The sequence below is a fragment of the Eublepharis macularius genome, chromosome 8 (genome assembly GCF_028583425.1).
Source record: "Eublepharis macularius isolate TG4126 chromosome 8, MPM_Emac_v1.0, whole genome shotgun sequence".
Lineage (NCBI taxonomy): Eukaryota > Metazoa > Chordata > Lepidosauria > Squamata > Eublepharidae > Eublepharis > Eublepharis macularius.
Genome location: NC_072797.1, coordinates 33,336,071 through 33,356,862, shown reverse-complemented (window position 1 = coordinate 33,356,862; position 20,792 = coordinate 33,336,071). Strand labels below are relative to the sequence as shown.

At 42.8% G+C, this 20,792-nt stretch overlaps 1 protein-coding gene across 4 annotated transcripts in view; it reads left to right on the top strand.

Moving 5' to 3' along the window:
- The window catches only part of PDE4D (phosphodiesterase 4D), a 741,318-nt gene that overhangs the window by 100,192 nt on the left and 620,334 nt on the right, over window positions 1–20,792 (top strand). For all 4 annotated transcript variants that reach the window (XM_054986992.1, XM_054986994.1, XM_054987001.1 and 1 more), the window contains exon 2: window positions 14,960–15,195. In XM_054986992.1, the coding sequence (XP_054842967.1) occupies window positions 14,960–15,195 (236 nt within the window). The remainder of the gene's footprint in view (window positions 1–14,959; window positions 15,196–20,792) is intronic.

Here is a 20,792-nt window from a genome sequence, read left to right as displayed (position 1 = left end):
GGGAATGAAGGTCCCAGCAGTGAGTTCTAAGTAGACATGGGCGGGCCTCTGCGGGCCTCCTCTGCTGCTCTGTGGGCCCACAGAGGGATGGAGGAGGCTTAAAACAGCCTTGCCTCCCCTCAGATGGCTGTGTGGCAGCCATTTGAGGGGCAGCAAGGCCATTTTCGGCCTCCTCCATCACTCTGCGGGCCTGCACAGTGGCGGAGGAGGCCGAAAACGGCCTTGCCGCCCCTTGCAGGAGGAGGTGGAGGAGGCTGTGGGCCCGCAGGAGCACGAAGCAAGGTAAGTATGGGGCTGGGGCTTGTGGGCCGTTTAAAAGGCCCTGGTGCTTGCAAGCAGCAGGTCCCTTTAAACTATCAGCGGGCAGGCGGCGAGGGGGAATCCCCCCTTGCCACCTGCCAGCTGATAGTTTAAAGGGACCTGCTTGCAACTGGCAGGAAAAGTTTAAATGACCATTTCCTCGGGGAAATGGCCATTTAAACTGCCCCTCTCCAAAACCTATACGACGCAAACAAACCAGTAAACACTTCATGGAAGTTCGTGGAAAGGATCTTCCACGAACCACTGGTTCACGAACCATGAACTGGGTTGGTTTGTGGGTTTTTTGGGGTCGTATTCAGGTTCGTGCCCATCTCTAGTTCTAAGTGCATGTCTTATCAAAGTCCTCATAGCAACCATGTATTTACTACATGGACTTTGTAATGTGTGTGAATTAGTCTGTATTAGAAACTTCATTTATTGTTTTTCCTTCTTGCTGCTCCATTTTTATCACATTGTTTAACAAAAAATGCCTTAATAGACTTGAGAGGCACTAAAGTTTTGGCTTTTGTACAGAAGCTATATTGCTTTGATTCTCAGCGCATAGCAGACCCAGATTATTGGACAAACACTAGACTGTTTTGACTGATGTTCCACTGAAAGCAGCTTTAGTAGAACTAACTTGGAGTCATTCAGCAGTGGGTATCATTTCCAGTTGTTGTGCAAGAATGAGTTCTGAATAATTTGAGAGAGCTCCAAGACAAGGCAATCTTTTCTTCTGCAATTAACCTAACTGAACCTCCAAATAGTGTAGCACACCCACTGAGCATTAACGCCTTGCTCCTCAGCTAACAGGCAGCAAGAACAATAAGTGGAAAATCCTTAGTCTGATGATATACGTGGGGGCATTGTTGGTTGGTTGCCCTCCAGGTGTTTCTCTGGAGGCTTACAGAAGTGTGAGGAGCACAGACCAAATTAATATTCCTCCCTTGAGATACAGGAGGTCTTAGCCTCAGCAGCAGAATCAGGCATTAAGTCCTCTTCTTCAGCACAGACCTGATGGCTCTGAGACAGGCAGGGCTTTGTGTAAGTGTCGGGACTCATGAGACATTCATGCTGACCCAAAAACTTCAAAAGAAGTCACTGTCTGAGCAGAGAGCACTAGAACATTCACCAAGATGTTATCCAAATGGCCACCCATGTTTGCCTTCTATTCCCAGGACATGTCCCTCTGAGCACATCCCCCTAAGATAGAGTGGGAAAGTCTGGCAGTATCTCCTTCGCAAATCCTGATAGTAAATTCTTTTAAAATCTGACTGGCAGCAGCATGTTGTAATGAGAAGATCAGTCATGAACCTGCTTTTGCAACCTGGGTAGGAGGCAGGGATGGAAGCAACCCCTATGCGAACATTGGTGAATTCAAGTAATCACATTGACCCAGGGATCACAAAGAATAGGAGCAGGGTAAACAAGGAAGTCTGCAGCTTTCTAAAGGGTGGCAGCTTATGAATTAGTCTAAAATGTAAAAATTCAAGTATTTGCCCAGGATTCTGTAGTCTGTGTGCTTTAATTCAACGGTTCCGACTATTTCTGGCATGGTGACCCACAAGTCCAAATTTACTTAAAACAAAACAAAAAAACAGGGCATGTACAAATCAATAAAACTACAAAAGTCTGGGACCCACTTTGACAGGCTTTGGCACCCAATGACGGATTGGAAGGCACAGGTTAGGAAATGCTGCTTTTATTCATTCAGAATAATAAGGCAGTTAAAAGTGGAGTATGGAAGAAAAATTAAGTAACAATAAATAAAACCAGGAGTAAACCTCAAAATTAAAAACAATTAATTACATTTTTAAAAAAATTTAAAAAATAAGATTGAAAGCAACTTCCCCAACCAAGCAAAAACTAAGCACAAATTTAAAGTCAGCAGAGATTTAGCAGTGAAGCAAAGAAGCAGAATCCACAACAACCAAGCAGGAGAACTGACCACACACTATAATAATAATAATAATAAAAAATCATTGAAAGCCTGGGAGAATCTGAACGTGTCTGCCTAAAACCAAACCGTGAAAACACCAGTCATATAGTGAGAGTGGCGCAGAGGGGATTCTACCAGTTTAGCAGTAGAGTTGCACTGGTTCAGCAGTCTAGCAGGCCTTTTCTTTCTAACATTATCAGTTTGTTTAACAGTCTCACAGCTACCTTTGGTGTTTCAGGCTGCTAATAGAGAGCTTCCACTCCGGCTCTCAGGGTCCCACAGGTGCCTTGCCAACCTGCTCCTAAGATGCAGCTATTTCTCAGCCTCTGTGTCCCCCCCACCCCCCTGCCCTGCTGTTCTCTTTCTTTCCCTCAGGAAGAACAGCTGTTTTCCATGTTTCAGTCTGCAGGCTGGGGCTGTTAGGAAATCTAGTCCTTAGACTAAGCATTACCCATTATGATGCCTCCACTTCAAAAGCAAGACATGTAGGGAGTCAGAAAGAACTTTTGGGTTTCATCTCATCTCCTACCACTGAAGTTCCTATAGAATATTGCAGGCGAGGGACAGTGGACTAGCTGGGGCAGCTATTTCAGTAGCGAAACTTCACTCTTGAGTGAAGGGAGATGATCAGACACTAGATTTCTTCTCATCCTTTTCCCAGGCTCTCCTTTCAGGCAGGGAAGAGCATAAACAGATTCCTACAGGGTCCTGTTTGTTTATTGTTCTAGCTGCCCGTGTCTACCACAAAGCCTACCTTGGACCCAGGAGATCTCAACAACTATTTGGAGGGTAGATTTGATAAGGTGATGCTGGGGGACTGTTCCTCATCCTCTTGGCCTTTGGGGTCTCGCAGGTTCCATATTAACCCCTAGGCTCTACATGAAACTGCTGGTAGAGGTCGTTAGGAGATTTGGGCTGGATTATCACCAATATGTGCATGACACTCAGCTCTGTCTCGCACTTCCAGCTGATCCCAGGGAGGCTGTGGAAACCCATAACTGGTGCCTGGAGGAAGTTTTGAAGTTGATGCATGCTAATAAACTGAAGCATAATCCTGACAAGATGGAACAGCTACTGGTGAGCGCAGAGTCTGACCCTAGATTAAAGGTGTCACCCATTCTGGAGGGGATTGCACTGTCATTGAAGGAACAGGTTTGTAGTTAAGGGGTGCTGTTGGATCTAGGCCTACTGCTGAATAAGCACATGTCAGCTGTGGCCAGGAGTGTCTTTTACCAGCTTTGTCTAGTTAGCCAGCTGTGACCTTTCCTGGGCAGGAAACATCTGGCCACTGTGGTGCATGCCATCCAGATTAGATTACTGCAATACATTTTATGTGGGGCTGTCCTTGAAAAGCGTTCAGGAACTTTAACTGGTGCTTCCATGGGATGCTGCAGCCAGGGCATTGACTGGAGTGTGTCAGAGGGACCATATCACTCCAGTCTTTGCCCATTTACACTAGTTCTCAGTTTTTTCTGGACACAATTCAAGGTGCTGGTATTGACCTTTAAAGCCCTATATGGTTTGAGACCAACAGATCTGAAGGACCAGCTATTCACTTATAAACCTACCCAACTACTGTGGTCATTTTGGAGGCCCTGCTTCAGGTGATGTCACTTTCTGATATTAGACAGGCGGCATCCTGGGAGAGGGCCTTCTCATTGTGTCACTAAACCTCTGGAACTCTCTTCCCAAGGAGATTAGTCTGTCCCCTTCTGTTGCTATCTTTTGCCAGTGGGTGAAGACTTTTGTTTCATTTGGTGAACCCTCAGTAATTCCTCCTTCATGCCCCGTGTTTTAACTGTTTTAAATATTTTAATTATTATATTTGTCTTTGTATGTTTTTAAAGCTCTAACTCTTTTAATGTTGTATTTTTTGTTGATTTAAATGGTTTTATAATGTGATTTTAGTATGTATGTTTTAATTTGTTAGCCACTTTGGTGGCCCTTGTGAGGGCAGAAAGGCGGGATATAAATGTTGTTAAATAAAATAAATAAAAATAAGACAAGGCTAGCCCAGCGATCTCCCATATGGTACTTATAGGCACTATGAGCACACTGCCCAGAGCTGTGTTTCCTGGTTCCCACTTCCCCTAAGTAAAAAAACAGCCCTGTCTTTCTACACCTCATTGAAGTAGGACGTGCTTCCAAAGAGCCCAGCAGGCATCACATTTGCATCTTCAAATTCAAAACAATTTCGAAACAATTGTCTCCATCATAGGAGGAAACTCCCAACATTTTTTTTTTAACTTACTCCATCTATACCTCGCCTTTCTCCCCAGTGGGGACCCACAGTGGCTTACATCGTTCTCTTCTTCTCTATTTAATTCCTACAACAACCCTGCGAGGTAAGTTAGGCTGAGAGTATGTAACTGGCCCAAAATCACCCAGCAAGCTTCCACGGCAGAGAGGGGATTTGAACTTTGGCATCCCAGATCCTCGTCCGACACTCTAGCTACTACACCACACTGTTGTTGTTTTTTTGTGAGTGGCTGCAGCCCACATAGCAGCCATTTTGTGATTGGCTGCACCCCTTGCATCCATTGTTTTATGATGGTGCCCACAAACTGTTCTCGAAATCCTAAAAGAGTCAGTCCCCAGACTTAAGGTTGGGGAAACCTTGTGATCCACCGCTTGGAAAATATAATTGTCACTTTTCATTCAATTGTTCATCTGCTTCCGTATGAATACATGACGCTGCCTTATACAGAGTCGGTTCATATAGTTTTTTCTTGCCTGTTTGGACCAGTAGTAGCTCTCCAGCATCTCAGGCACAGAAAAGTCTTTCCATGCACTTCCTGAAGCCCTTCTAAGGGAGATTCCAGGTCCTCCTGATCCCAGGACTGTCTGCAGACAAAGCATGTGCTCAACCACAGCCCTTCCCTTCCCCACGCGTGTCAGGTGAGGCCCATGCACACCTCAGCTGAGGTCATGAGCGTGCAAGTGATTGTCTTGGCCCGAGTAGTGAAGCTGAAAATTGTATATTTGCACAATATAGTTAAAACAAACAGGTGTCAGTTTATCTGGTTAACTGGAAGGAATGATTTGTACTGGGAAATGATTCTCTTTATAGTTAATGAATTACCATCCTATCCTTTTTTAATGCTAGGGTAAGATTAAATTTCATGGAGCATGACAGTAGTGCGAAAAGAAGAAAGGAATGCACAGTGGGAAGTTTATGTAAGCAAACACGACTTCTCGCCTGTTAACTTCTGTGAATTGGTTTGCAGGCAACACCAGCTGTGTCATTCAAACTGATGAAGTGTGATTTTGTTGCCCTCCAAACTATTGTGATTCAAATCCATTACTTTTCTAGCATGAATCCCAAGGACTTGAACTAAGAATGCACTAAGTTCTGTTATGCTCGGTGGGGCTGACAGCAAGATTGATGGGGCCGAGTACAGGTTGGGAGCCGTGGGTGGGCTAGAGTGCATAAAGCTAGGTGTGGGGTGTCAGTTTGTGGGAAGCACACTGGGTGATGTGGAAATGGCATGTTAATCTCTCTTACAAGGTTTCCAACCCACCCACATGGCATGCCCTGTTGCCACTGAGAAAAAGACAAATTCATTGTTGGGAAACAACAACGGAAGAATTAAGAGTAAATCACTATGTGTATAAATCTGTAGCATTCTCTGCCATGTACCGTGTTGGTTGACCTGCATCAAAGTGGAAGAAGGCTCAGAAAAAGGCAACAAAGAGCCAAAGAAATGGAGATACACAGTTGCATGTAGTTTGCCCTCAACCATTTTTTGTTAACAAAATGCAGCCATAGAAGCTGCGGACAAAAGCAGAACCGGTGTATGCCTTAACCTATTATCATTCTGTTTTTCTGCTTTAAGAAACTGCCTTCCCAAATATGCTTTTTTGCCCAAGAAAAAAGATACGAGTGATACTTTGATGGATGGTCCAGTTTTTTGGGGAATACCAGCACTTTTCAGAAGAAGGTTCTTGCATTCCCAGCTAGCTTAAGCACTCAAAAAGCCGTGTGCTGCCACCATCTTGAATTTCAATTATCTGGAACACTTTTGCTAGCTCTTTTGATGACCTACAACACATCATAATCTTCCTATAGATGTAACCAAGAACAGGTACAGGAAAGCAGATGGTAAAGACACAAGTTTATATTCAAGATGTAACAGGTACTTATTATCAAAGGCAAATCAAAAATTTACACAAGACTTTAAAAGGCAGAAAGCAAAAAAAGCAGAAAGCATAAAAATAGAGAAAAGATATAAACATTTCCACACTATCTAGTGCTAAAGAAGTCTCCAAGGCAAGCTTCAAAGCTTACATACAGGTAATTCTTTCTTTCTTAGATTGTTCCTTAGAGGGTCTAAAGCATGTGCCTTCTCCACTTGGAGGAGAAGCAAGAAGTCAGCAGTGGTGGCTGTTTCTTTGGAGAACACCAAGCACATCAATTATAAGTAGCAATTCACTAACGTCTTCTTCCAACCAGTTTCTCTCTCTAACTAGAAATAGAGTCTTATAGTTGTACTGAAACCTTACATTTTGGATTGGCTGGTAAACACGTCTTTTCAGCCAATGAGAGAAAGAATTAAGACAGCCAATTACAAAGAACAATGCACAGGAAGGTAATTCAAATCAAACGCCTGTGAATAAAATGAGTAATGGCTTGACTGACAGAAATGACTGCCCATTCGCATCTAGGTGGGATGGTCTAACAAGAGAAAAATGCTTTTCTAGCAGCTTTAGCATTGAACTAGGACAAGCTGTGGGGAAAGGCTTTCAGTTCTAGCCTCAGAATGGGGTTATAAAACACATGGGCAGACTGGGAATGAAAATTAAAGGATCAAATACAATACACAATTTTAGCTTCACACAAGTGAAGCTAAAATTGACTGTTTATGGCACGTACCTCTAACTTTCTCCTGGCATGTCAAAAAAGGGGTTAAGGAACAATGATTTTAAACAGAAAAATGGTATGAATGGAGAGTGCTAAAAACTCCTTTCTTTCCCTTTTGCTCTTCCCCTGTAGTTGCATGGCCACCTTTTCTCCAGAATAAATTTCAGCAACTGAGACTGGCTCTAAAGAGATCACACAGTGAATCATCTTCCTACAAAGAAACACCAGGCCACTTTCCAAAAATCGCAGTTAAACAGTTGATAGTGGAATGACATGTTAGAGGTTCCTAATATTTTGAAGCATATGGAGAGAGAGAGTATTTCTTTCTCAAAATGCTAGAGCCCTGGAGGTCATCTAGTAACATTGATTGGTGGCTGGTTCAGGGCAAAATAGAAGGAAGTACTTCCTGATATTACACATAATATTAACATGGAATTAATGGAACAAAGGCTGTGGCTTTAGGCATGGTACTTGTGTGTGTCTTCACTTTCTACAGCTACCTGAAGCTATATGCCTTATAATTGTCTCTTACAGCTGTCCAAAGTATCTGATCTAAATCTTTAAAGCTAGGGTTGGTGGTTGCCCAGCGGCACCAGGGTTTCTGGTGCCCACGGCCAGCTGGCTGGCCAGGCGTGCGTGCACGCGCACGCACACATGCACACACACCAGCCTGTGTGATGACATCATGTGTGACATCATCACGGGCGTGCGCACAAGCTGGCCCAATTGCTGCTGCAGGCGGCTGGGACAGTGCGCAGGTGGCCTCCCAGCTCTCCTGCTCGGTTGCCCTGCGCAGCCCCAGACATCTGTCCATGGCTTCTGCACCCGGTCAGGGCCGTGTGCTGGCAGTGGCAGCAGCATGGGGTGGTAGGGGTGAGAGACTGCAGCTCCGTGGTGCGTCCTCCTGCCCCCAGCACCTCCTCCAGTGCCCCCTCCGGCACCCTGCTCCCTGAGGCAACCACCTACCTGGCCTCAATGAGGGCGATGGCCCTGGGTAGTTGGGATAGTGGAAAGCACAAGCACCCTCATCATCAGCTTTAACCCGAACTCACGAGTGACCCACAACCTGGAAGTTCATCATTTTATTTCATTTCCCTCTAGGAACTGTGGAAGTGTCTATGATTGCTCCAGATTACCTTTTGTTTTATAAGCATACCCAGTATCTAACTGTGAGGCTCTTCCCTCACCAATGCCCCTGGCTGGCCAGTCAGATTATTTTATTTTATTATTAAATTTATAGTCTACTCTCCCTGCAGGCAGGGTCAGAGTGGATAACATTATATATTGTGTAATCATGATAGAATCATAATAAAATCACATTACAAAGAAAGTATAAAATTCATTAAACATAGACTCTAGGTGGCAGCCCATATGGCATTAAACCAACCAATTAGCCCATGAGATGGGAACTGGTAGACAGCATTAAGTGTATCAGTGGAAGACTGGTGTGAGGGGGTTCAGATGCCAAAGGCAATTGTCCCTGGGCCTCAGATGGGCGGGGAAGAGAGTTAGACTACTTTGTTCCTTCTCCTGCCCTAGGAACAGCAGCACACTCCAACGGTCTCTTCCTTTAACCCTCTCCCCCAATCCCCAGAACCTGCTTTTAAGGGATTCCTCCTCCCACCTCCCTGGCTTTCCTCTCAATCCCCGCCCAGACTCCCTGATTAGCCCTTCTACCAGCCTATCCAGGGGGAGGGCAGGTTAGCCTCTGCAGTCTAGGGCAGGGCGTTTGTTAAGCCCTTGCCTGGCTTGTTCCTGCTGCTCCTGAAGCCCCCCCCCACACACACACCTGGCTCCCCCTGTAGTCCAGAGCCTGAGCCTGAGCCTGAGCCTGCCCTGGTTGCCAAAACACTCTTGTGGGCCTGGCTGGGAGGCTGGGCTGTCCATGCTGCTGTAGGAAGCTGGTGAGTCAGCTGCAAGGCTGGGGGATGCTGCTTTTCCACCATGGAAGGCGGCTGGGGCCGACAGAGGGGCTGGTGCAGGGCTTGAAGAAGACCCCTCCTCTTGCAGTGCTGATGGGGATGGTGAAAAGAGTGCTAACATTACAATGAAATATGAATTAATTAAACTGATGTCTTCTAATGAATTTTAGGGCAATTCAAGGCTGACTTGCTAAGTCTTTGTAAAGATTTCACCAGTTTTCCTATTCTCTTTTCTTTTGTTTCCTTCAGAGAGATCCTCTGTGAAACCAGCTCCCCTCTTATAAATAGACTTGTTGGCACCGACTCTTTCTGTGGTGTCAGAAAGGTCCACGCCCCGTGCTGTTCTCTGGTTTCACAGTGAATTGCATTCTAATCCATTGGAGTCAGTGGTTTTAGAAGGACATATCTCTGCTTATGACTGCATTGAAGAGTCTTGGAATGTAGTCTGATAGAACTGAACACACACACAAAAAGACCCCCAATACAGTCATCGGTGTTCCTTCCCAGAATTTTGGTCTCTTCTTGACCTTACAGGGCAAGCTAGCTCGCTTGGAAATTCCCTGTTTTTCTGTAGAGTTATCTTATCTGGCCCTGTTGGGAGTTCTTATACCTGAGGAGTTGTATCATCCCATTGAAATCATGGGACAACACTGGTTTCAGACAGAATACTTTGTTGGTTTTGTATTGTTTTGACACAGCTCTTGAATAAATTCTGTGCCTCTGTGGCAAGGCTCAAATTTCAATTACTGGCTGAGAAGGAAAAGTATGCCACCAGTATTGGTCACTGGGCATTGAACAATCCATTTACTGATCAGATTGCTGCTAAAATAAATAGCATACAAGGAAGCCATGGAGATTGCGGCCAGATGAATCTCTGGGGCTGTTGTGTAGTGTTGTGGATGGCTCATTACATTTATCTCATTCTGTTGGTTGTTAAAGGATGGTTGGGGAGATTATTTGATAATTTAAAAAGGGATTTCCTTAGCACATTTTGTTGTTTGACTGCTGCTCAATAACCCCCCCCCCCCCAGTCCAAACAATGTTTTAGGCTTTGTTTTGCCATGTTCTTCTAGGGTACAAATAATACTGCTTACATTAACTTTGGTGAAGTGTACTAAAAATGCAACAGAAGGCTATGAACATCTCTTTGAATGGCCTTATAAATAGGATTTTCCATGGCATATTTATAGCAATTCACATCTTCCATTTACTGTGCAGTTATATAACTACAATTCCAATTATTTTCATATTTCCTTAAGGCTGGACTAGGTATTAGTCATGAATATAGAATTTGGATTGTCTGAGATTATTTTTAAACGTTTTATTGAGAAGATTATTCACATACAGTAGTTATAAAGATACATAGGAAAAAGAACATCACAACAAACTTTACTATATTAACTATATAGATAGAACCCAATTTTCTAACACTGATGATGTTTACTATTGTTTTTTATTTTACTAAATTTTAATTTTATTGATTTTAACATTGTGATACCTTCACATTTGTTTGGTTTTATGAGTTGAGAATTATTTGGTATAGCTGGTTTGGAGTTTGTACTTCATTTTTAGTGACATACTCAAAAAAAGCTGACCATTTGTTATAGAATATTGTTATTTTAGGATATATATTGGATTGTTGTAGATTGTCTGCTATTTTTTTCATGATAAAATGGTCCTATACTTTTGAGATGATAAACAAACACCTCCAACAATAGACCAATGGTTCTTGAAAGTCTGGGATTATTTTTAAAGACCTTGAAGTGTTTAACTCAATTCAAGAGGCTTATATCTTACAAATACAATTTTAATATACTGGTTAGGAAGCAGGTCTTGTTACTGTGAACCCTGGAATTTAAGGTCCCAAGAATTCCCATTGCAGAACCAAGTTACAGGTTGGCTGAAGACCTTATCTTGTTTTTTTAAATCTTCTACATAGCAAATCTACCTCAAAAGCAGTTTATATTTGAGTCAGTCAGATTTATTTCTCCTACCTCTGTTTCCTTAAACCCTCTCCAAATGTTTTATTACCACACTATGGACAACAGAAGGGAAAATAGAGTCTGATTAGACAATATATTCAACATAAACTGGATTGTGGTTTCCCCCAACTCAACTTGTATTTAATGTGTAACTCAGGACACACCTTGAAAACCGGAGGTGGGGCAAATCATCTCAGTGTGGAGTGATGGCAGGAGGGGCTTAATTATTCCCTTCCACCTTGCCTGCTTTTAGTATCAGAAAAATGGGAGCAGACTGGTTATACATGCTTCAAAACGAACAAGCCTGTTGATAAGAGGAGAGATTTGTGTAGCAAAAGAATTAAACAATTTTTCAAATTGTTCCAAAGACCGAGATTTAGATTATATAAACAGGAATCCTAACATAATTCCAAATCTTCCCTTGTCTGAACAACAATAAAGTGCTTATATGTTTTTAACTTTTATTTAAACGTTATTAACAAATACAAATTACATAACAATACAATCATAACCTAATTTAGTCTAGAGTGTTTTAAACAACAGACCAACAATTTAAATAATGATTATAAACTAATAATTGTTCTATCTATCTATCTATCTATCTATCTATCTATCTATCTATCTATCTATCTATCTATCTATCTATCTATCTATCTATCTATCTATCTATCTATCTATCTATCTATCTATCTATCTATCTATCTATCTATCTATCTATCTATCTATCTATCTAAAGACAAGTGTCCTGACTGACTCATCAATGCCCAACCCAAACCGCTGCACCTAGAAACATGAAATTTTGGGAGAACATTCCTTTCGTGATGTAGAGGCTCACTAAGAAGGGATTTTAAGAAATTTGCCCCCTAAGGGGGTAAAAGGGGTAAAATGTGTTTTCCCATAGGGATACAGCTTCCCTGTGTGGCTGGCAGGGTGCTCTTCCCCCACCCCCGCTAACTGCCACTCTTCCCTGAGGTCATTTGCATATGCGGTCTGATTGGTCACCCCCCCCAACATTCTAAAGAGTATACAGTTGCTATTGCGAGTCAATGAATGTGTCCTGAGGTAAAAATACACCTCCCAGTCTTCCCTTTTGGGGTTGCCAATCTCCCTGTGGGGCCTGGCTTTCCTGTGTGGCTAGCAGGCTCCTGCCTGCTCTCACCCTCCCCCTCCCTGATGGGTCAGCTGTGGAACTCTGTGTTCTGAGGTGAAAATCAGATAAAGGAAACTGCAGACAGTTGAAGAAAGACAGTACAAGACTCCTGAAAAGGGATTTTATATAAAAGTCCGTATGGCAACTGAGTTTTTAAATGTTCATGGGGAGATGGTACACGACCTTTCTAGGGGCCATTTTGATGGGAACCTCTCACATGAACCTGCCAAAGTTCCCACCACTCCACTCCTCCCTCAGTCCAACTCGACCTCACACCTCTTGCAGCTATCATCTCTTACAGCCCCCAAGAAGCTGCCTGGCAGATGTTGTGCAAGATATATCGATGCTAAAAGGAGGAAGCAACTTAGAGATGCGGCAAAGAAATATGCACATCGTACTCCTGCAGTGCACTGAGCATCAGTGGCCAAGTATCAGCAAGTCCCAAGTCAAAGGGAAAAGTGACCATCTCTGCAGGTCTAGGCACAGTAGTGATGACCCTAGCAGATCTAACAGCCACAATATATCCTGATATTGTCACTATCACAGAGAAGTCTATGGATGGGCTGTGCAAGCATGCCATTCTGACCTCTAAGAATGACAAGGCTGCCATCATTAATGAAACACAACTCCCTTGAAGGGGCAGAAATGGAGTTACAGATCTGTAGACTCAGTGGTGCAAATGGATGATGCGGTCCACTACCCTGTGGAGTTCCTCAACATTCTCAACCCTCCTGGCTTCCCAGCCCAAAAGCTTCTGCTCAAAGTGGGGGCTCCAGTGTTACTGCTCCAGAACCTCAGCCCACCCAAACTCTGCAATGGCACCAGACTACGAGTGAAAGCTTTCCACAGGAACATAATTGAGGCCACATTATTCACCACCTGTGCTCGGGGTGGGGTGGGAAGTCGGTGTTCATACCACACATACCATTCATACCATCAGATAACCTCTTCAAGTTCAAGAGACTGCAGTTCCTCTTCAAGGTCTGCTTTGCTATGACGATCAACAAGTCCCAGGGGCAGATACTGAAGGTGGCAGGAATTGACTGGAGGGAAGACTGCTTCTCACATGGGCAGTTCTACATGGCCTGCTCCAGAGTGAGCTCACCCAGCAGCCTATTGATCCTGAGGGGAAAACCACCAATGAGGTCTACAAAGAGGTCCTTCAGTAGGAAAAAAAGGTTGTATGTATTTTTCACTTTATTTATTGCACTACAATCTTTTCCTTTTACAAATCTCTTCAATAAATGTTACATTTAGAAATTCACTTCATCAGTTTTGTGAAGCTCGGGTACCATGCAATTATACTACCAAAACGAACTCAACCCCCGCCATCAGAAAATGTTACATACCCATAAATATTATAATTGGATTTAAAGTAGTTAAATACTGTAGTGAAGCACGGGCATCAAGCTAGTCTATTATATGCTAAAGAAGTGTTAAGGAGAATTAAGGATTTACATATTTAAAATTGTTAGATGTAAATTTACAGAAGGCTGAATATTGAGATTTGTAATATATTTTATGAAAGGAAACCATTTTTCAAAAAAGCTAATTGTGTTCGGATATTGTTCGGATTGAAATACTCTATCATTTATTTCATCTAAAATAAAATACTCACAGACTTTTGAGAACCAATTATCTATATTTGGTGGGGTGGGGGGTTACTTCCAATTTAATGCCATAATGTTTTTAGCTGCTACTAATAAAATATTGATAAAACCATGTCTGATCTGGGAAATTGAAATGTTCAACCAATCGTCAAAGAATAGAATTTCTGGTGCAAATGGAATTGTGTAACCTGTTATTTGTGCTGATATGTTTTAAAAGGTTTTTCTATTAAACTTTTTATTTTAATTAAGGTAAGATAAAACAGAAAATAATGAACCTGGTAAAAATTGTTCTGCTTATAGCAGAAATGACATATATACCTCCCATTGAAACTCAACGTTATATTGTGCGTGTTGATGTTTGTTGGTAGCAAAGATGAGACAGTAGCTCGTCTTGGGGACAGGATTTCCTCCAAGAAAGTCTGTCGATGACCATTAACTGTGTTGGAAATTTGATGCTGAACAGTCTATAGAAAGTGAATGATAAATCTCGGGCTTTCAGTTCTCTCTTGGGAAAGATAATGCATGACATTCTGCTCCAGCAGAAGCTTTATCAAAGGCAGAGCCATGTACCAGTGTAATAATAATGTATTAACCTAGAATTTGTGGAGGCATGACAGATAGGTCTGCATGTCTAAATGCAGATGATAATGGTCACAGACCATGGGTTGTTGCAGGAGTTCCTGGACCTTGGTGCAATGTTAGTTTCCAAGAGCCCATACATATACCAGTGCTGCATATCTGAATGAACTTTGTTGGTTGAATATCCCTCATGCCACAGACCTATCTAGCTTGAACACATGAAGCTGCCTTGTGACTTAGTGCCGTATTCTCTGATGGTCAGAGATTTTTACGGATTGGCAAAGGAAAAATCTATTTATTAACTAAAAAATAAATAATTAACCCATATGGGCTTATGGGCAATGGTGGCTGGTCCATATATTTCCTGTAGCCTAGAGGTGCTTTGCAAAGGGTACTTACAGGGCTGTAATAGGGACAAATTTAGTCAGGTCCTTTCCACCTCCTTTAACTGATAGGCAGGTTTTTATACTGGCCTGGCTCAGAATCCTCTCGTTCTAGCCAGGGCTACTGAAGTGCATGAATAGAACTGGGCTTTTAGTTGCCCCCTCCTTATAACATTTTGTCAACAAACTCAATAACAATTCATGACAAAAGATCCATATTTTTGTTGTTTAAGGTATCTGAAGAAACTCTGTTCCCCCATAATGAAGAGGAAGGGGCTCTCCAAGGATTGGAACAGTACCGTGTTCGAAGACTTTCCTGTCGTACTCTTCAGCTTCCCCCTTTAGCATTCAGACAGCTGGAGCAAGCAGACTGGGATAGAAAGGGTGATGCAGAGACCATGGCACGTCCTACCAGTCTTCCTCTGAGGACACTTCCGCTAATTGCAATCACAGCTGCAGAATCTGTCAGGTAAACATTGATTGGGAACCTTACTCTTGCATCTCTCTAACAGCTGGGAAACATGAATTTTGGTAGCCAGTGTCCTGGATGTTTGTGATGAAGACGTTTAACTGTTATTCGTGAAGTAAATTAGGGTCATTCTAACAGAAGGTGTAAGAATATTTTTAAAGTAGACGTTGGTTTTCTGAAGTAATTTTGATAGGCACTGCAGACAGCATAGGTAAGAGACGTAGAGTTGTTTTTAAAAGGATGAACACTGGACTGTTTAGCCGTTAGCTCAAGGAGTATCTGCATACCCTGAAAAAGAAGACATGACAAGAGTAGTTCTTGAGCCATTGGCTCCTGGATTTTACTGCATAGCATAGAGTTCCTGAGAAACAATTACCATATACACAGCCCCGGTGCCGGGGTTTCTGGCGCTGGAGGCCAGCCTCGCGTGTGCGCGCTGGACTGCATGATGATGTCATCATGTGATGATGTCATCACGCAGTGCCGCTGGTGGGTGGCTGGGGTGGAGCGAGGAGGCCGCCCGTGCGCTGCATGCCACCCCGGCCGCCTGCTGTCCCTGGCCTGTGGCTGCTGCACCTGCCTGGGGGCAGGCAGGCGGCGTCAGCTTGGGGCTGGCCGGTGGTGGCATGGGGCTGGCTGGCGGTGGCATGGGGTGTGCACCTCTGCCCTCAGCACCCCCTCTGGCGCCCCTTCCGGCCCCGTGGCTCCTGCGGCCCCCGCCTCACCGCATCAATGGTGGCGCCGCCCCTGCATATACAGAAAGATCCTCCTGAGATACTGACTCTTTAAAATGCAGCTAGGAGATCACAGTTATGAATGCTCATCCAACTCTATTCACACATTACGGAATATTGTGTTCTCAAAGTGCTCTAGTGATCAATTGCTACTGAATTGTCTTACCCAAACAGGGAAATCCAATAGCAGATGATTGCTATAGCATGATGACAGTGCCATATTGAAAGATGTGTAGCTGCAGAAGGCCATCAAGTCAGAAAGAAGGCTAGGACTAGCATCTTTCACTCTGACATAATAGCTTTCTAATTGCAGGACATATTTTGCATGGGGCCATAGATGGTGAGAAAAGTTTTTGTCAAGATTCATATGAAGTTCCTCTTAGCTATTAGCCACTGTGAAATGCCAGAATTTCCACTGAAATTTTGTTGGAGTTCCTCCCAATATTATTATAGTTTGACTAGATTTAAGATGCATGGGACATACCCCCACATCCTTATCATATACAAAGAATTCCTGGCATTCTGCTGTGAAACAAAGTGGTTGCAAGAATCAAATCATGCAGAGAGGACAGACACCCATATACATATCAACAAGGAAGTGAACACAAACCAAAATTGCTGTAAGATAGGTGCTGTTCTACAGTTTATAAAGTAACTGTGTCTCTTGGCTCTTCTGCTTGTAGCATTCAAAATATCCATGAACATATTTTAAAAAGTCAACTGTAAAAGAATGCACAGTTAGTAAAGCTAAGAGAGTGGTATGCTTTTGTAGCAGCCAGGAAAGATACTATATTGAGGGAAGACACAGTAATATATAGTGTCAAAGGACTAGTACAGGGGTGGGCAATTGTTTTGGCTCGGGGGCCACTTTGTGGGAGCGGAGGTTAGTGGAGGGCTGCGCCTTTTAAAATGATTGCATTCATTCGTTAACTTTGCATTTCAGAAAAGGTATAAATTGTATCATAAAAATCAATAAATATAAATTAAATAAAATAGTGGTAGTTTTATTCAATTGCGGGCCGCAATTTGCCCATCCCTGGACTAGTATATAGTCTAGAGTAGCAGAAGAAAAATTGCAACAAGTGCAGGTTGATTACATAGTCAATTAAGGGGATATTCTGCATAGAGATGGGCACGAACCAGAATACGAACCAAAAAACCCACAAACCAGCCCGGTTCGTAGTTTGCGAACCTGTGGTTCGTGGAAGCTCATTTCCACAGACTTCCACAAACTGGTCTACTGGTTCGTTTGGTTCATTTTAAAGAGCAATGCCCCTTTTCCTGCCGCTGCAAAGTGGCAGGGAAAGGGGCATTTAAACCCGTGGATCAGCTGCTTGTCGGGGAGATCCCCAACAAGCAGCTGATCATTTAAACAGCGGGTCTTGGCTGCCCAGCCAGGAGTTCCTGGCTGGCTAGCTAAGCCCCACCCACAGATTAAATGGCCATTTCGTGGTTTTTTCGTGGTTCGTGCCCATGTCTGCATTCTTACTATGTTTTACCTATGCAGTTCAAAGAAACCTTAGCAAAAGCTTCACAATCCAAAGTCAACTCCTCTCCCCAATCCAGGCAATCAGATTTGGTCATATGATGATAGACAAACTTTCTGCTGCTCTTCCTTTTCATTAGAAACTTCCCAAGGCTAAAAATTAATACCACTGGGGTAATGCTAGGAGGAGAGGAAAGCTGAGCATTTGTCACATTGGAGCAGCATCTATATTCCCTGTCTTTTTTGAGCCACCTCTTGGAAGGTGTGTTGACTCTTGATACTGTAGCCAAACCTAAGTCATTTTTGATTGCCTAGCATCGCTTCAAGAAAGGAATTAATTCAGGAAGAGACCCATGGTAGGCTGAAGGGAGCCAACCTTGTACTAGCATCACTGCAGTCTGTCAAATTCCTGCAAAGCAAGGATATAACTGAGAGCTGGAAAAATGTACGGCCAAGCAGATGCTGATGTGTTTGTCTGGAACTGTCTGGAAATTGCACATCCATGGCAGCCCATTCTTAACATACTTGGATATAAACTTGGCCAGGAACTCTGATGAGGCACAGGTGTTTTGCTGGCTATTGCAGAGCTACAGAAACATGTAGCATCCAGGTTTCCAGATCCGGCATAGTCTTTTAATTTATTTGTTTAGAAAATGTATATGCTACTTCTCCAAAGGCATGCTCAATGCAGTTTACGAGTAAATTAAGTATAATAAAATCATAAACCTGAAGCACAAAAACAAGTCTTAAAAACAACAGCATAAAAATGGCAAGGCATAAAAATAACATAAAAACAATATTCAGCAGCTTAAAATTATAGTGATAAATAGTCCTCAGGCTAGAGGCAGATCATAAAAGAAACAGAACCCCTCAGTGAAATGCCTGAGTAAAAACAAATATTTTGGTCTTGTGCCTAAAGGAGAGACAGTAAGCACCAGGAGAGGCTCGAGGAAGGTATTCAAGAGGTGAGATGCCACCACTGAAAAAGCTCTGTCTATGCTTATGAATCCCTTCACATGTGTAGGCAGGGCCAAAGAGGGCAAGGTTTGATAAGAGGATCTTAACTTTCAGACTTGACAGCTTGCATAGGTGTTGGCAGTGGGAGAAGGAAGCATAGCATAGTACACTTATCCATAATAACAGTAGTTCCTTAAATTGATGAGTTGCTTAAAATTAGAAAGTCTTCCAAGAGACTTTGTTTCATGGATCACCTATAAGTTGCGTTGTGGAACTGATCAATTTAGCACTGTCATATATCGGGGCTGGGTGGGTGAGTGGGAAGGATCCCTGGTGAATGTGTTAGTACTTGCATTACACAGAGAGGAGGAAATGCAGAATAGAGCTGAAAATTGAAACCTTTCTCGAAGTAGCTAAAAAGGGCGTGTTGTGTTAGTGGATATGATGGTGTGTGTTGCTGTTACTTAGTGGGGAGCTGATATGTGGGAGACATCGTCACATTTCTCTTCCTGACATTAAAAAGAATGCTATTGTTCCACCTAATAAGCTTGAGTACTCAGTCATCATGATTATTTAATTTGGTTTTAATTTATTGTGGAGTAAATGTGATAGGTGAAAAAAATGAATCTGGAATGTAAGCTATTGGGTAATGATGCTATCCTCTTTTACAAAACACACACACCAATATGATCAATTACTGCCATGATAGTTTCTTTGGAAATCTTTAACATTTCTTTACTGTAGAAAATTAAATGCTAGATCTGTGGATAAGTTCTGCTCTTGTGATCTCTTTCAATAAGATTTGATTCCTTCTGTTATATGCATTTTTAACTTTGGACCTATATGTATATAAGAATAGAATGTCATCACCAGTCCACATTCATCATAGACATTTTGGCACGATACTTTCATTATCTGTGGCTTAAGCTTGCCAATATCTATCCAATTCCTTTTTTCCCCTCGATGCAGCTTCTAAGAAATTCCTCTTGGGAGTCCCACACAACGTAAAAATCCAGCAGTCCCCAAGTCATGTGTGACAAGAATAGAACCCTATCCCACAAGAAACTGTTTTCTAGTGTTGTTTAGACATATTGTTATTACCTGCGCTGTGTTTCATGTCGCTAGTTTCATATTTAAGCTGGGCTTTCAATCATTACTTACATGTTTGGAACCATATTTAAATGAGGGCTCTCTCGCAATAAAGGTTTTTACTTGGATTGAAACAGGCATAATCTTGTCATAAGTAGAAAAATGTCAGGTGATTAAAATTAAGCATATATTGAAATGCTTTACTGAATCACCCACTTGTTGTGGGATTAGTGATGGTTTCATTTGCCCTTGTAGGCATGCTGACATTTATGTTTAATGTACTGTGTGTGATTGGTGATATCATCATGTTATAGACCTACCTTACATTTTGAGTCATGTGTTTTCCAAGTTTATGGATACACGAGTGAATCACTGTTGAACTCCTCTCAAAAGCCTCTGCAGCAGTGCAGTTAAATATCTTCGTGAATTAGAAACAGAACTAGAGCATGAAGCACTCTCATTCTCACATGCGCAGTACTGCAGAGGAAGCTGCATGGCATCAATTCACATTTCCTTTAGTGCACAGTTGTCAAAATGTCTTCCCCCGGGGAATCCTTTCTTCACTAATTTTGGTCAAGGAACCCCTCGGCATCTGCTATGGAATCACCTTGTACCAGCCTGTACCTGATATGACCAGTGATGAAGACATAGGAACAGTGGTGCCCAGCTTCACCATGTAAAGGTGTGACATGTTCGTGATGGTAGCTCTCAACTTTGCTGCATGGTGCTGCAAGTGAAGAGGAGCACAGTAGCACCTCCTTACTTTTCAGTTGGTTGTGCAGCCCCTCCATGGTGCTGGGAGAGGGTGTGGCCCTCTTCTAGTGCCATCTCTGCCTCCAGTCTGTCCCTGGCAGGAGCCACAACACAGTTTAGGAGGAAATGATCTCCAGTTTGTCCAAGTGCCTGAATTTAGAGAGCCAGTTTGGTGTAGTGGTGTAGAGAGTGTGGGACTCTAATCTGGAGAACTGTGTTTGATTCCCCACTCTTCTGCTTGAAGCCATCTGGGTGACCTTTGGTCAGACACAGCTCTCTGGAGCTCTCTTTGTTCCACCCACCTCACAGTGTGATTGTTGTGCGGATAATAATAACATACTTTGTAAACCACTGTGAGTGGGTGTTAAGTTGTCTTGAAGGGACAAATCGAATGTTATTGTTGTTGTTATTATTAATTTAGATGTCATGGCAAATTGCAGTTTGAAGGTTTCCCAAATTGGGAAGCTTTCAGTGACCTGCGCTGTACAAGGAAAGGAGGAAGAACTGAATACACCAGCATGGCAAACAATGTGGCAGCATGGCAAACAAGATGTGTTGGTGCCCATCATAGTCTCTTG